The sequence below is a fragment of the Castor canadensis genome, chromosome 2 (genome assembly GCF_047511655.1).
Source record: "Castor canadensis chromosome 2, mCasCan1.hap1v2, whole genome shotgun sequence".
In the NCBI taxonomy this organism is placed as follows: domain Eukaryota; kingdom Metazoa; phylum Chordata; class Mammalia; order Rodentia; family Castoridae; genus Castor; species Castor canadensis.
Window position 1 is genome coordinate 75,193,205 of NC_133387.1, and position 14,544 is coordinate 75,207,748.

At 33.8% G+C, this 14,544-nt stretch overlaps 1 protein-coding gene across 10 annotated transcripts in view; it reads right to left on the minus strand.

Annotated features, from left to right (window-relative positions):
- The window catches only part of Dgkb (diacylglycerol kinase beta), a 648,179-nt gene that overhangs the window by 397,644 nt on the left and 235,991 nt on the right, over positions 1 to 14,544 (minus strand). For all 10 annotated transcript variants that reach the window (XM_074065058.1, XM_074065065.1, XM_074065064.1 and 7 more), the window contains one exon: positions 8,560 to 8,676. In XM_074065058.1, coding sequence (XP_073921159.1) covers positions 8,560 to 8,676 — 117 coding nt within the window. The remainder of the gene's footprint in view (positions 1 to 8,559; positions 8,677 to 14,544) is intronic.

The following is a 14,544-nucleotide window of genomic DNA, read 5'->3' on the forward strand; positions in this document are numbered from 1 at the left end:
CATATATATACATGGACATATCACAAGGAAACTCACTGTGTAGCTACCTTAATCTCAAACAAGCAACAACTGTCATTTTTCTCTTTTCTTTTTCTTCTACAAAATTGGAGAACAAGAGGATGCAACAGGTCTGTGGGGGGAGGAGGGCTGGTACAAGTGGGATGGGAGAGGTAGTGGGGAAAGGGGGTAGGAGGGTGAATACTGTGCAACATTTAGCCTTTACTTATAAAAATGATACCTGTTGAAACTATTCCAAGAATGGGGGGAGGATGGGAGATAAAGGAGAGTGGTGAATGGGATGAATCCAACTATGATGTATTTGATACATTGTAAGAACTTTTACAAATGCCACAATGTACCCCCAACCCAGAATAATTATAAAAAATTTGTTTTCACATTAAAAAAATAAAAAAGAAGAGACCTCAGAGTAAAGCAACCTTGCTTGTGCCTTGGTCTTGGTCACTACAGACTCCAAAACTGAGAAATAACTATTCTTCTTAAGCCACCTCATCTATGGCATTTTGTTATTGAGGCTCAACCACACAAAACAGGTGTGTTGTATGGAAGCTCAAAGCATAATCCTGAATAGACAGAAAGAGACTTTCCATCTCCTTCCTTATGACAGCATGCAATTTGGAAATCAGAAGGACCAGTAGTCACCACTGGTCATGAGGTAACCTCAAAGATGCTATACATCAAGTACACCAGTCAGGGTGAAAATGTGCAAATGTCTTAGTCCTGGAGCCTACTTTTGGACTTCATTTACATTAGAGAAAAATTGATCACTATCTTGTCCAAGGTACTATTTGGTTTCACTTGTTCATTATTTTAGTTGTTTCCCTGCTTTATGCTTCATAACCTAAATGTGATTAATGTGAATGAAAGGCAAGTTTTTGAATAGCCTCTATATTGTAGCTCACATTCTGCTATTTTCATTTTTTATTATGGACCTACTCATTTTGACTCCATTTTTTTGCAACTTAAATAGTCTTGGATAAAGAAAAATAAATATTATTAGATGTGATTATTTCAGCTAACTAACTCAATCTATTTGATTTCAGATCCTGGTTTCCAGAGGTCAATCAGGCAGAACTAACCTCCTCTCCTGCACAGAATTCAGTATAGGGGAACTGATTTGCAATGTAATTTAAATCGAATCTATTGATCAAAGGGATATAAACAATTTTCTTCATTTCAGAGACTCTTTATACCTGATTTTGGTGAATAATGTTTTAAGGAAATATCTTACAACTATATTTTAAATTTTTTATACTGCTATTTTTTGAAACAATCTCAAATTTTTAGAAAGAACTATAAAAAGAATTTTTTTCCTTGAACTATTTAAAGTAAATTGCCAAAATTATGCTTTATCACTTTCATTTATTTTAGCACCGCCTATCACAGGAAACATGCTCTTAACATATATTTGATATAACCATTAAACTCAGGAAGTTAATCTGATTCTGGACTAGTTTCTTTTGTTTAAAACATGTTAAAGCAAGTGGGATCTGAAGACTGGGTAACATTCACATATGAATGAAATATTCAACCTTATTAATTCTCTCTTATACTGTATCTAATCTATCCTGAAACACAATGAAATTCAAATTTTTGCTTTCATATAAAAATTTGAAATCAATGTAACACTCAGGTTTTCTGAAAACTGAGGTGTAGCTATCCTAAAATATATCTTTTTTTTCATAGTTTTTGATGGGATGGAAAGCAAATTTTTTTTTAAATATAAATATATTTTTAAAAATTCTGTCAGCCTAAAACTGTTCACTCTTGGAAGTGCATATTCACTCAGCATTTGACTTAATCTCGAAGTGAAACCATACATAAAACAGATGAAAGCCAGGTTGGTCTTTTTAAAGAAGGAAGCAGCATGTAGTCTATTCTTAGGCTCCCATCACCACACCTGTGTTTGAAGCATCTCTATAGAACCTTCATCTTCAAAACAGTTTTTCAAAAGGATTGAGACAAGGTAAACCATTATAAGAAAGAATATGTTGAGGAGAGAAGAAAGAGTTTAGGTAATACTTTATGTGTGGTACTTAAAATCTTGAATAATGTTTATTAATTAGCTTCTGAAAAACACTCTATTTTTTAATATTTCTGTTATTTTTATTAAAATATCTCAGATACACATATGAGTAATGTTTTTCTTTAAAAATATATTAGTTTATTAGCTATTGAATCTTTTAGAAAAAGACTGGTCATGTTGGACTCTTCTCCATGCCAAGAAGAATTATACATGTGAATCTCATTTATTTACATAAAGAGGTAGTTTAATACAGAAAATTTAAAGAGCATGACTTTGGATTCCTACTGAATGTGAATCCCAGTTCAACCACTTCTTCCTAGGTAAACTCACTAATCCTATCTGATGAGTATTAAGCACCATCAATATGCCTTTTACTTTCAAATTCATGTCTGTTCTTTTCCCTGAATTACAGAAACACATGTAGATCTGCCTACTCAACATCTCCTTTTGGATGTCTAACAGCATCAGAAATTTCTTCCTAATCCAAACTCTTCACGACCTCAGTCAATGGAAGCTCCATTATTTCAGTTACATGGACCCAATCACTTTGGTGATGTCCCTAACTCGTCAGCTTGGTACAAGCTCTACATCTATTCCATTGGCACATCTCTTTGATTCTGTCCTCAAACATTTGCAGACCCCTTTGCTTTGGTCCTCAAACATTTTTAAATGCCTTTGATTTGGTCTTCAGACATTTCTTTCACTCTACTCCCCTATGCTGAAACCCCTGCATTATATAACCCCTAGATAAATGTGGTATTTATCTATTGGAAAGTCAATTATACAACAATCAAGTCTTTGTAAGCATGACTTTTTAAAATGTCATTAAAATCATGTCATTCCTCTGCTTAACCTCCAGCCCCAATGTCTCCTGATCTTACTCACAACAAAAGTAAAAGTTCTCATATGAGGGAGAACATAAGATTTTTGGTCTTTTGGGACAGTCTAACCTCACTCAGAATGATGTTCTCCAATTCCATCCATTTACCAGCAAATGATAACATTCCGTTCTTCTTCATGGCTGCATAAAATTCCATTGTGGGGCATCCTGGCTGTTTCCATAACTTGGCTATTGTGAATAGTGCTGCAATAAACATGGGTGTGCAGGTGCCTCTGGAGTAACCTGTGTCACAGTCTTTTGGGTATATCCCCAAGAATGGTATTGCTGGATCAAATGGTAGGTCAAAGTCTAACTTTTTAAGTAGCCTCCAAATTTTTTTCCAGAGTGGTTGTACTAGTCTACATTCCCACCAACAGTGTAAGAGGGTTCCCTTTTCCCTGCATCCTCACCAACACCTGTTGTTGGTGGTGTTGCTGATGATCATATGTTCTCCCTCATATGTGGACATTAGTTCAAGGGCAAACACAACAATGGGATTGGACTATGAGCACATGATAAAAGCGAGAGCACACAAGGAAGGGGTGAGGATAGGTAAGACACCTAAAAAATTAGCTAGCATTTGTTGCCCTTAACGCAGAGAAACTAAAGCAGATACCTTAAAGCAACTGAGGCCAATAGGAAAAGGGGACCAGGAACTAGAGAAAAGGTTAGATCAAAAAGAATTAACCTAGAAGGTAACACACACGCACAGGAAATTAATGTGAGTCAACTCCCTGTATAGCTATCCTTCTCTCAACCAGCAAAAACCCTTGTTCCTTCCTATTATTGCTTATATTCTCTCTACAACAAAATTAGAAATAAGGGCAAAATAGTTTCTGCTGGGTATTGGGGTGGGGGGAGGGGGAGGGGGCGGAGTGGGTGGTAAGGGAGGGGATGGGGGCAGGGGGGTGAAATGAACCAAGCCTTGTATGCACATATGAATAATAAAAGAAAAAAAAGTAAAAGTTCTCATGTAAGTATTTCAGAATATATACCATCTAGCCTCTGTTACTTCTATGAACTATGCTTTCCTACTTCTGTCTTGATCATCCTACTCCATCATGTAGCTCTTCTTATAGATGCTAGAACTTGCTGGGCATATACTTGCTTTAAACTTGGAACTTCCCACCTCCCATAACTACACATGGCCACATGCTCATCTATTTTATTATTCAATCAAGTATCACCTTCTTAGGCATCTTACTTACATACAAACAACACCAACTCTAGCCCTGATATTTGTCTTACTTAGCTCTATTTTTTTATATCATTTGTCACCTAGCACAATATCTTTATGGAGATATGGATTTCTGCAGTACTTAAAAATATAGAGCAATAACTCTGGACTTAGGGAGTTAGAACAATGGTAATGAGTTGACTATGAGTCAACAGGATTAAGAGTGAGTAAGGAAGGGACACGCACCACACGCGCACACACATACACAATCGTAATCAAAGAAAGGAAATTAGTTTACATATGTACTACAGTTATGCATAGTGTGTGTGCATGCTTAGTTTATAATCTTTGTGATTACAAAAATAAGAAAAGAAAGACAACAGGGAAAATCACTCATGTGGTAAAAGACTCTGGTTCAATTTTAGATATGAAATATGAAGCTCCTCCTTTTTTCTTGGGTTTCAGTATTACAAAAAAATTCTTTAGTTCTTCAATGGTACTTTTAATTGAAAAATTTAAAGAATATTTACAAGCAAGACAATTTTAACCTAATAGAGTTGAAACAATTCTTTTCTTTTTTTTTTGCTTATTTGTTCACATATGAGATATTTACCTGTATTTTTATATCTCTTATATGTTAAAATTGTCCTTTCATTTACATTTGATGGTATGTATTAAGTGTAAACCAATGGTGTGAGCGATGACAAAGACAGAGTGCCTAACCATGGCTCTTTGAAGTCCCCCAGGACTTGGGTTAATTAATGAGACTCATCCTAAGGTTATACATGATCTATTACTTCCTCTAATTAGAAATAATAATCCTGATCATTATACTGGTTAGTTGAAAAGAAGTAAGATGAATGTGCCTGACTGTGATTAATAGTCTTCAAGCAGTGTAGATCTCTTCTGTCACAGAGTTACACACAAACTGTGCTGCAACTCCGTGCTTTTCCATGACATATATTTTTTAAAGCTCACAGAAAAGTTAATTTTCTGGTAGATATTTTCACATTTCCTGATTTTAAAAAAACAAGCATTTTATCATTTTAAACCTGATAACTACAACACAGCGCTACATATTTTTATATGAAATAGCTATCCAGGAATTTATTCATTTATATTTTTGCATTTTCTCCAAAAATATGTGGATACCAACTTAAATCCATAATGAGAGGAAATAGAATTTTGCACATGATAATATTCCAATTTATGAAAACTCAAAAAATTATGACAATTATAATTTTACTTATTTTTTGCTCTTTTGTTAAGGCTAATGTCTTCACTTTGCCTACTGACAACTTCAGGTGACACTTTCATATGACAAAAAATGTTATGCAAAGTTATTATCTGCTTAGAGAGAACTACACATCCAGAAAATGTTAATGACTTTTAATGGGACTAATTTATTGATACCAAAATCAAATATTTCACATTCCTTTTTAAAAAAATAAAAATAGAAAATATATTGTTATGTCCATGTAAAACATTTAAAATATTCTGAATGTACAATTGAATTTGGGACTTGAAATCTGACAAAATTCAAATGCGATTACTTAAATCTTAAGAAATTGAGACTACAGAAGTTCTAGTGAGTACATGATTTTTATCTCAAAGCCTGGAATAATATTAAAATATATGGAAGAACAATATGGGCAGAAAGTTAACAGTTACATATATGTTCGAATTTGTTAAGCAAAACTGCAGGGTGTATTAGGAGTAAAGCATATAAAATATAAGTCACAAGGTCTTCATTTAAAACCTTGGCTTTACAACTGACAAATGGCTGGCTTTGGGAAGTTATCTTACTTGTAAACATCAATATGGGAATTTTTTGAACTTAGCAGTAGCAATGTTTATTGAGGGAATTAAACAGAATAGCAAGTGTAAAATAGGTCCAGCATGTTTAGGTTACACTGAGGATTAAGGAATGATACATGACTCCCTTCCATGATGAGAAATACGCCCTAAACGTGTTAAATACACTTGGAGTTTAAAATTAGGCTTTCCATTAATTAATTTCACTGCAAAACACAAAGTCATAAACAATTTAATCAAATTTTTGAAATTTATATAGTAAATTCCAATGTGAATTTTTTCAATGAAAATTTCATAAGATCATACAGTAAAACTTTTTGCTATTAAAATGGTGGACAGATTTCTTATGTGAAACCATTGATGGGATTGCTAGATACATGGATATGTGCTCCAAAAATTACATCTTGGATAAGTCTTTCATAATTGAATTATAGACATGCAAATATAACACTTGTATATTCAGAATTTTCTTTTTACATGTGAATTTAATAATTATGAAAGATTTTCTATTTGAATTATTTTGCTAGATTAAAACCAGTTACTTCATTATGAACATAAAAGTAATTATTAAAGTTTCACTGAGCTATTTAGAGGGTGAAGAAGACATTATTAGGCATATAAATTGTAACCTTAACTGTGCTTGCAGATTAAGGGATATAAAAGACATAATCCATAGTATCACAGATAAAATAATGAATGAAAAGTAATTAAAATCAATGAACATTAGAATCTGTGTTAAATACATAAGTGTGACATAATACTCTGTTGAAAAGCTTTACTGGACAACCTGAAACTTGTTTGAAGGAAGGAATAAATAGTTGAAAGGAATATATAGGTAGAAAAATAAGAAATTAGCTCCACAAGTCTTTAAATTAAGTCAATTTTGCTGTTTTCATGTTAGAAATACAGATAGATAAATACAATAGTCATTCTATAAAATACATGAGTTATAAATTAAATGAAATGTTATTTTAATTTCAGAGATGAGATCACAGGTATAATTTACAGGTTTTTAAAGTACAGAAAAACATTTTCAGCAACATGTGTTTACTTAACTAGAAATATGTACTGGTTTGATTTTACTTAAAACATTTAAAAATATAGATACATTCTAATAAATAGTTCATTTTTAGTAATTTATTTACGAGGAAAAGTATTCACCCAATTTGTATTGTTCCTAAAGACATAACTTTCTTTTTTTAATTGTTTTATTATTCATATGTGCATACAAGGCTTGGGTCATTTCTCCCCTCTGCCCCCACCCCCTCCCTTACCACCCACTCCACTCCCTCCCTCCCCCCCAACCCCTCAATACCTAGCAGAAACTATTTTGCCCTTATCTCTAACTTTGTTGAAGAGAAAGTATAAGCAATAATAGGAAGGACCAAGGGTTTTTGCTAGTTGAGGTAAGGATAGCTATACAAGGATTTGACTCACACTACTTTCCTATGCATGTGTGTTACCTTCTAGGTTAATTCTTTTTAATCTAACCTTTTCTCTAGTTCCTGGTCCCCTTCTCCTATTGGCCTCAGTTGCTTTTAAGGTATCTGCTTTAGTTTCTCTGCATTGAGGGCAACAAATGCTAGCTAATTTTTTAGGTGTCTTACCTATCCTCACCCCTCCCTTGTGTGCTAAAGCTTTTATCATGTGCTCATAGTCCAATCCCATTGTTGTGTTTGCCCTTGATCTAATGTCCACATATGAAGGAGAACATACGATTTTTGGTCTTTTGGGCCAGGCTAACCTCACTCAGAATGATGTTCTCCAATTCCATCCATTTACCAGCGAATGATAACATTTCATTCTTCTTCATGGCTGCATAGAATTCCATTGTGTATAGATACCACATTTTCTTAATCCATTCGTCAGTGGTGGGGCATCTTGGCTGTTTCCATAACTTGGCTATTGTGAATAGTGCCGCAATAAACATGGGTGTGCAGGTGCCTCTGGAGTAACCTGTGTCACAGTCTTTTGGGTATATCCCCAAGAGTGGTATTGCTGGATCAAATGGTAGATCGATGTTTAGCTTTTTAAGTAGCCTCCAAATTTTTTTCCAGAGTGGTTGTACTAGTTTACATTCCTACCAACAGTGTAAAAGGGTTCCTTTTTCCTGGCATCCTCGCCAACACCTGTTGTTGGTGGTGTTGCTAATGATGGCTATTCTTTCTAATCAAAATGGTTCTTCAAAGTCAAACTCATAGTAAACATATATATGTCTATTTATATATATGTGGAGAAAGAAAGAGAATGTATAAAAAAAGCAAACATATTTGTAAGCAATAAATGGGGCTGAGGATGTAGCTCAGTGGTTGAGTGTTTGCCTAGCATGCATGAGACCCTGGGTTCAATTCCCAATACCAATTTAGTACTGATTTGCAAAAACTTTCAGAATGACAAAGGATTTTTTTGCCAATTTAAGTTTAGATAGAGATAACATCATAAGTGATTAATCTAACCAGAATGTCACACTGTCAATCAACTATAAGATTGATATCTTGATAAATTAATGACAATTCTTCTGAAGTAGTCTACTGAGCTAATATAAATCTCAAAAAATGTGTTGATAAGTGAACATATGCCCTTCTCAGAGCATAAAAGTGACAAATATGAGAACCACTAAAATCTGTATTTCAAAGCTCGTACCTGTAGACCTTGTCCATCCACAGTCACAGAGTTGGCTCTTTGCATTTTGTTCCTGTCGGTCACTTTATTTGGCTGCTGAGAGCCACTCTTTTCCTTTTTCACTGTTGATTGTCTTTCCTGTAAGAGAAATAATCTTTTATAAAAATAATTTTTTAAATTAAAACACAACTCTTTTACTGAAAGAGGAGACTAGCAAAAAAAAAGTTTCACCATTACAAACTTGGGGCCAACTTCTTAATTTGGAGCTCATAGAAATAATACAAAAAGTGTTACTTTCAACTGGCTCAGTATATGTTATAGTTGCATGATGAAAATATCAGCAAAAGAAAGAAGGTTAAAGAAAGCCAATTTGTAATAATCTCTATGTGCCCAATTCTCACTCCTTATCAAAAGCTTTTAAGGATAGCTATAATTGATCATTTTCATTAAGAACACAACAGATAAATAGTATAGGATTATAATTTAAAGAATTTAGCAATGAATGCTAAAATTAATACTTATAAATACATGCAGTATTGGAAATAAATTCAAATCACATGATGGATTTTGAAACCATTATTTGATCAGGGATGGCATTAATGGAAGACTCACATTCAGTCCCAGCTAATTCCTTTGCTCTACATAATGAAAAAAAAAGAAAAAAAAACTCATATTGTAGATGTTGTCTAGCTGGCTCTTTTTTCTACTTACTCTCTTTTTACTTTCTCTTCAACTTTTTTTTTTTTTTTCAGTACTGGGGCTTGAACTGAGGGCCTTCACCTTGAGCCACTCCACCAGTCCTATTTTTGTGAATGGTATTTCAAGAGAGTATCTCATGAACTATTTGTTCAGGGCTGGCTCTGAACCATAATCATCCTGATCTCTACCTCCTGAGTAGATAGGATTACAGGTATGAGCCACTGGGCGCCCAACTCTTTAACCCATTTTTATCATTCACTTCAATCAACTTTTATTACCACTACTCCAGCTTTCCTTCAAATCATCAAACACCTCCTCCTTGCTAAACTAATGTCAGTCTTCATCTTTTCAATGTTTTTATCATTTTCCAGACTTAATCTCTTCGTAGGTCACTATCTGCTCCCCTGTAGGCTCCCCCTGATTCCTCCTCCAGCGTTGCAATCCATAACAAGTGACCTCTCTCTTGCACTTCTCATCTTTACCAACTTCACAGGTTCTCTGGGTAACTTCATTTTTCCCCCACAGCCTTCACTTTCTATCTTATGAAGACTTCTAAATGTATAATTCTCATTCCAACCTCATCCTTGAAACTTAACTCCCACATACAAAAGTCCTTCCTATCTCTCCACATGACTGCCTAAAACACATGTCAGTCCTTTGACAACTACCTGCCACCTCCAGCATGCCATGGAGTAAGGGAGAATTAATGGATTATTGTAACTATAACCTAATGTATCAATCTCCTTCCATCTTTGTCTCCCTATGGTCAACTCTCAACACAATAGCCACACTTATTCCTTTTGCACTCCAGTCCAGCTATTCCTCATTGTTCTTTGACCACAACAACCATGCTTTTAATTCAGGCTTCTGTTATTATTCTGCACTCTGCTGGGAAATTTGCCTCTTGTATTTGTGGAGCTTGATTCTGATATCAGGTCTCAGTGAAATGTCAAATACTTCCCTATTCCTTTTAGCCTCCTTTTTAAATATTACTTATTACAACCTGAAGTGTTATTTATTTGATTTAATACAGAATTTCCCACTTTAATTAAAGTTCCATTAAAAAAAGCACTTTCTTTGTTTTACCACTCTACATCTGATTCTAGATCAGTGCCTGACAAAAGTCAGGATAAGTGAATAAAAAATGTGGATGAAACTTAACATTTAATAAACATTTTTTAAAGAAGTGCCTCAAGCATTGTGCTTAGAATTCTTGGGCCATATCAAAGCTCCATGTGAAAAACTGTCCTGATTGATTGCACATATTTCATTTATTCAGGTATGTATTTGCTACCCCCTCCATCTACTTGGGAGAGAAGCATTTTAATTTCTTTAATTTAGGAAGATATCTTTAAGCAGATTTAAAACTGAGACTTTTAAAAAATGTATTAGGCTAGATGAATCAGAAATCTTCTTTGACCAAAATAAATGCTAATCCCTTTACCTTGCAATTTCATGGTGCAAAAACACTGAATATATTTTGAGTGTGGCTGAAAATGGACAGAGTAATAAGATTCCTGATATTCAAATTCTTTGGAAAATAATGTGCTACCATATAAGCATAATTTCTGACAAAAATACTGATTTTAATGAAAGCTCCTTCCCTCTAAGCTTGCAAATTAGAATTTTATCCACAGACACTTTAAAACAATATAACGGGTAAGAAAAATGAATTATAGGATGAGGTTTTGAAATGAGAAAACCTGAGTTGAATCCCCTCTCTGCTCCTTAGGTATTATGCAATGTAGAATGCTTACTCTTTTACAAAACAGAGGTAATGTTACCTCAGAGTTGGTTAAGTTTAACAGAAAATCTATAACCTTTAAAATGTACCTCTATTAAACTATATGCTCAGTAAGTGAGGGTTATAATGAATACAGTTGGTATTTGCACCAGTTTATGTATATATACATATATATATATACACACACACATATATATATATATATGCAATAGTGAAAATTTTAAGACATGTAAGTATGTGTTTACAAAGAGTTACCAGGTCCTGTATTAACTTAATTTTGTTCCTGGCCATACATAAAACTAGCAAACTAGAAAAACTAGAACTAGCAAAACTTCTGTGAGGTATAAAACTCCAACTAACAGAGGAAGCAAGTGATAACTGGATGCTTATCCCTTCCAAGGAGTTGTACCTCTGAGCAAGTCAGAGAGAAGACAAAACCAATGCTTTAGAGTACAAAATTGTAAATAAATTGACAAAAAAAAAACCCCAAATTTAAAACCCTAAATTGAGTTTTTAATTCAAGATCTTATTTTGGAAATCTAGAATGGTAAAAAAGGGATATATAATAAATAAAATTTTAAAATCCTCAGTAGAAGCTGGGGATGTAGCTCATTGGTAGAGCATTTGCCTAAGATACTCAAGACACTTGATTCAAATCCCAGGCAGTGAAACAAAGCAAACAAAAGTTCAGTATATAAATCCCTATGTGTGTTTTAATACATGATTTAGCAAATACCAAAATGATAAGAATTTATTAACACACTCATATTATGAAAACTTGGTGATGTCTCTGGGGGAAATGGTAGTGGGTGGAATTCATAGAATTTATCAAGTCTTAAAATTTTAAAACAAGAAATACAGTCATTTTCTAATTATAATCACTTATTTAGAGTTTATGCCAATTTATATAGCAGTCTCTAGAGACGTTAACCATATTGTGTGTTAGCATCATAAGCTAACAGGAGGGTAGTTGGATACATTCTCCTGTTTTCACTGAGAAAATCCTTACTTCTTTTTTTTTCTTTTTCATATATTGGACAGGAAAGGGGTCATACTTTCATCATTAGAAAAATCTACTGTCCAGAGGGATTTCACCAGCTTGTTTGGGGTTTTAATTAACCCTGACTGGTAAAGCTCTATTATATTTAAGAAAGTTAGCTCCCAATGTCAAATTGTAAAACTTTCAGGAAGAGTTGATTAACTGTATTTTACATCATCATTCAGGATAAAACTGCTCTATAAATTATAGGAAAGTGTTCACCATTTAAACTTCATTTTCTTTTTTAAGATTTTGGACTCTAAAGCACAAACTAAATTACATTGTTAAAATTAAGACAAATTTCCTTCTGCCAGAAAAATTATCCTACATATTAAAAGAGTTGGGAATCAATAGAAATTATTCAAAAACTGAAAAGAACTACACTAAAAAATCATGAAAGAATATAGCACATGTAACTACAGAATAGAAAATCGCTATTGATATTTGAGAATTTCCAAATTATCAACCATTTGTGTTTCCAATGCAGACATTTTAAATACAGAATTGAGTGTTTTGTGATCCTTGCACTCTACAAGTCACACAACAGATCTTACTGGGGAATACATTGTATTAGAATTCAAAAAGAATAATCGTCATCATAAACAGAGAAGAAAAGCCAAAGAGACCATTCACAGAAAGCAGAAAGATGAAATAAATGAAATAAAAAGATCTCACTTTAAATATGTGCTCTAAAAAAAAGCTTTTTCTATATCACGCTGATTCTCAGAGGTAGAGTATTTTTACGTTGGTGAAAACTGCTCTTGCAAAAGAGTTGTTTACCACAATACTTAGACCTGCTGCTATCGATCACTCAGAAATGACAAGCAGCAAGTGATGATTACCTCAAGCATGAGATTTTCTCCTTTTTGTCCAATCTCAGCATGAGACAGGCAGCACAAAGCACCTGGATTGGTAAACAGCTACAAAGACGAGCTTTGCTGCCACTAGCATTCTCTGCTCAGATCCTGGACCTTGCAGGTGTCTGCCACTGTACAAGTACCCTGGATGGAAAAAGGGCCTCTTCTGCTGTTGGAGGTAGGCCACCAGAATCTCCCAGAGATCTTGGACTCTTAACCCAAGGTACCACATGAGTTCCCAAATTCATCCAGGCTCAGGAAAGTTAGCAGCTCTGAGAACACGACTCACTTTCATGTCAGAGCTGTGTGATTAGGATGGACTTATGGGAGGATTTGAATATTTTACTGGACAAAGGCAAAAACTTCATGTAAAAAATGATATGAAGGCTCTAAATCTATTGGAATATTGGAAAGTGGCAGCATAATTAATTGTTGACTAGCAAAGTAGTCATGACTTAAAATATTTCATAAATTTTAAACAAGAATATCATAAATGATACATCATAGAGGCTAAAGAGTTACATTTTCTGGTTTAGATACATACCTATTAAAACACAAAGAAAAAATTGGGGGCAAAGGCCAAAGTATGGACTTTATAGACAAATTCAAATTTTATTTCTTATAACTGCACAAGCTTGGGCAAATTATTTACCAGGCCATGTCATCATTAATTTCACGTATGAAACAGATAAGTTCATGGAGGGATTAACTGGGAAAAGTAGATAAAGGTAATGGTATAACATAGGCACTCAATAAATGGCAGTGGTTTGTAAAGTATGAATGAAGCATTATTCATATTTTATTATTAGATTTATTATGGTATGTAGCTAGGCCAGAGTCATTAATGGTGGGTGTCGTCGTAAAGAAGGTAATTTCTTTACTGTAAGCTATCTATTTGCTTAATAAGTAATTTTATATGGGAATATCAACCACAAAATTTCTTTTAAAGGAATTGTGGTTGGATAGAATGAAATATTAGGATCAAGATATTCTATGCCAAGATAATTTAATTTTGAATATGCACTGGCATAGAGCAGCAAAATTACAAAATTATATTGTGTGTGTGTACACCACTATACTTACATCACATACATATATATATGTATTAATTACATATAAAAGCAGACCTGTACCCTACCTCAACGTTACTCATATTTCTTTCTAAAACATACTGATTGCTGGTCACAGAAACCTGAGGCTTAAAAGATAGCAGGCAGCTCTCTTGTAGGCTCACATTAATTGCCTCTCTAAAAGTTAAAAGTTCAATATAATAATGTCTGTGTGGTCCCCAATGTGTTCTACCAGTTCTGAGTAAATCTTATTATCTGCTTATTGTAACTGTGTATTGAATTATTACTCACCCTATTGAACTAGGAGTAAAAAATGAAAGACTTGTTGCCATGAAAACTAAGTTGTATGTTTTGGAAAGATTCAATAATACAAGCTAAACAAATGAGGGAAACCAAGTGTACCAGGAGCAGTCATGTTTAGATTCAACACCTATGCTTTGAGAATTATTAATAAAAATGGACAGTATGTTGTACAAGTTACTTCACAAATGTCCTTGGGATTTTGATATACTTTAAGACAATTGAAATGATAAGACTGTAATATATGAAAGAAAGGCTGTAAACCACTTCCAATTAGAAAATGTGTCCTAATAGAAA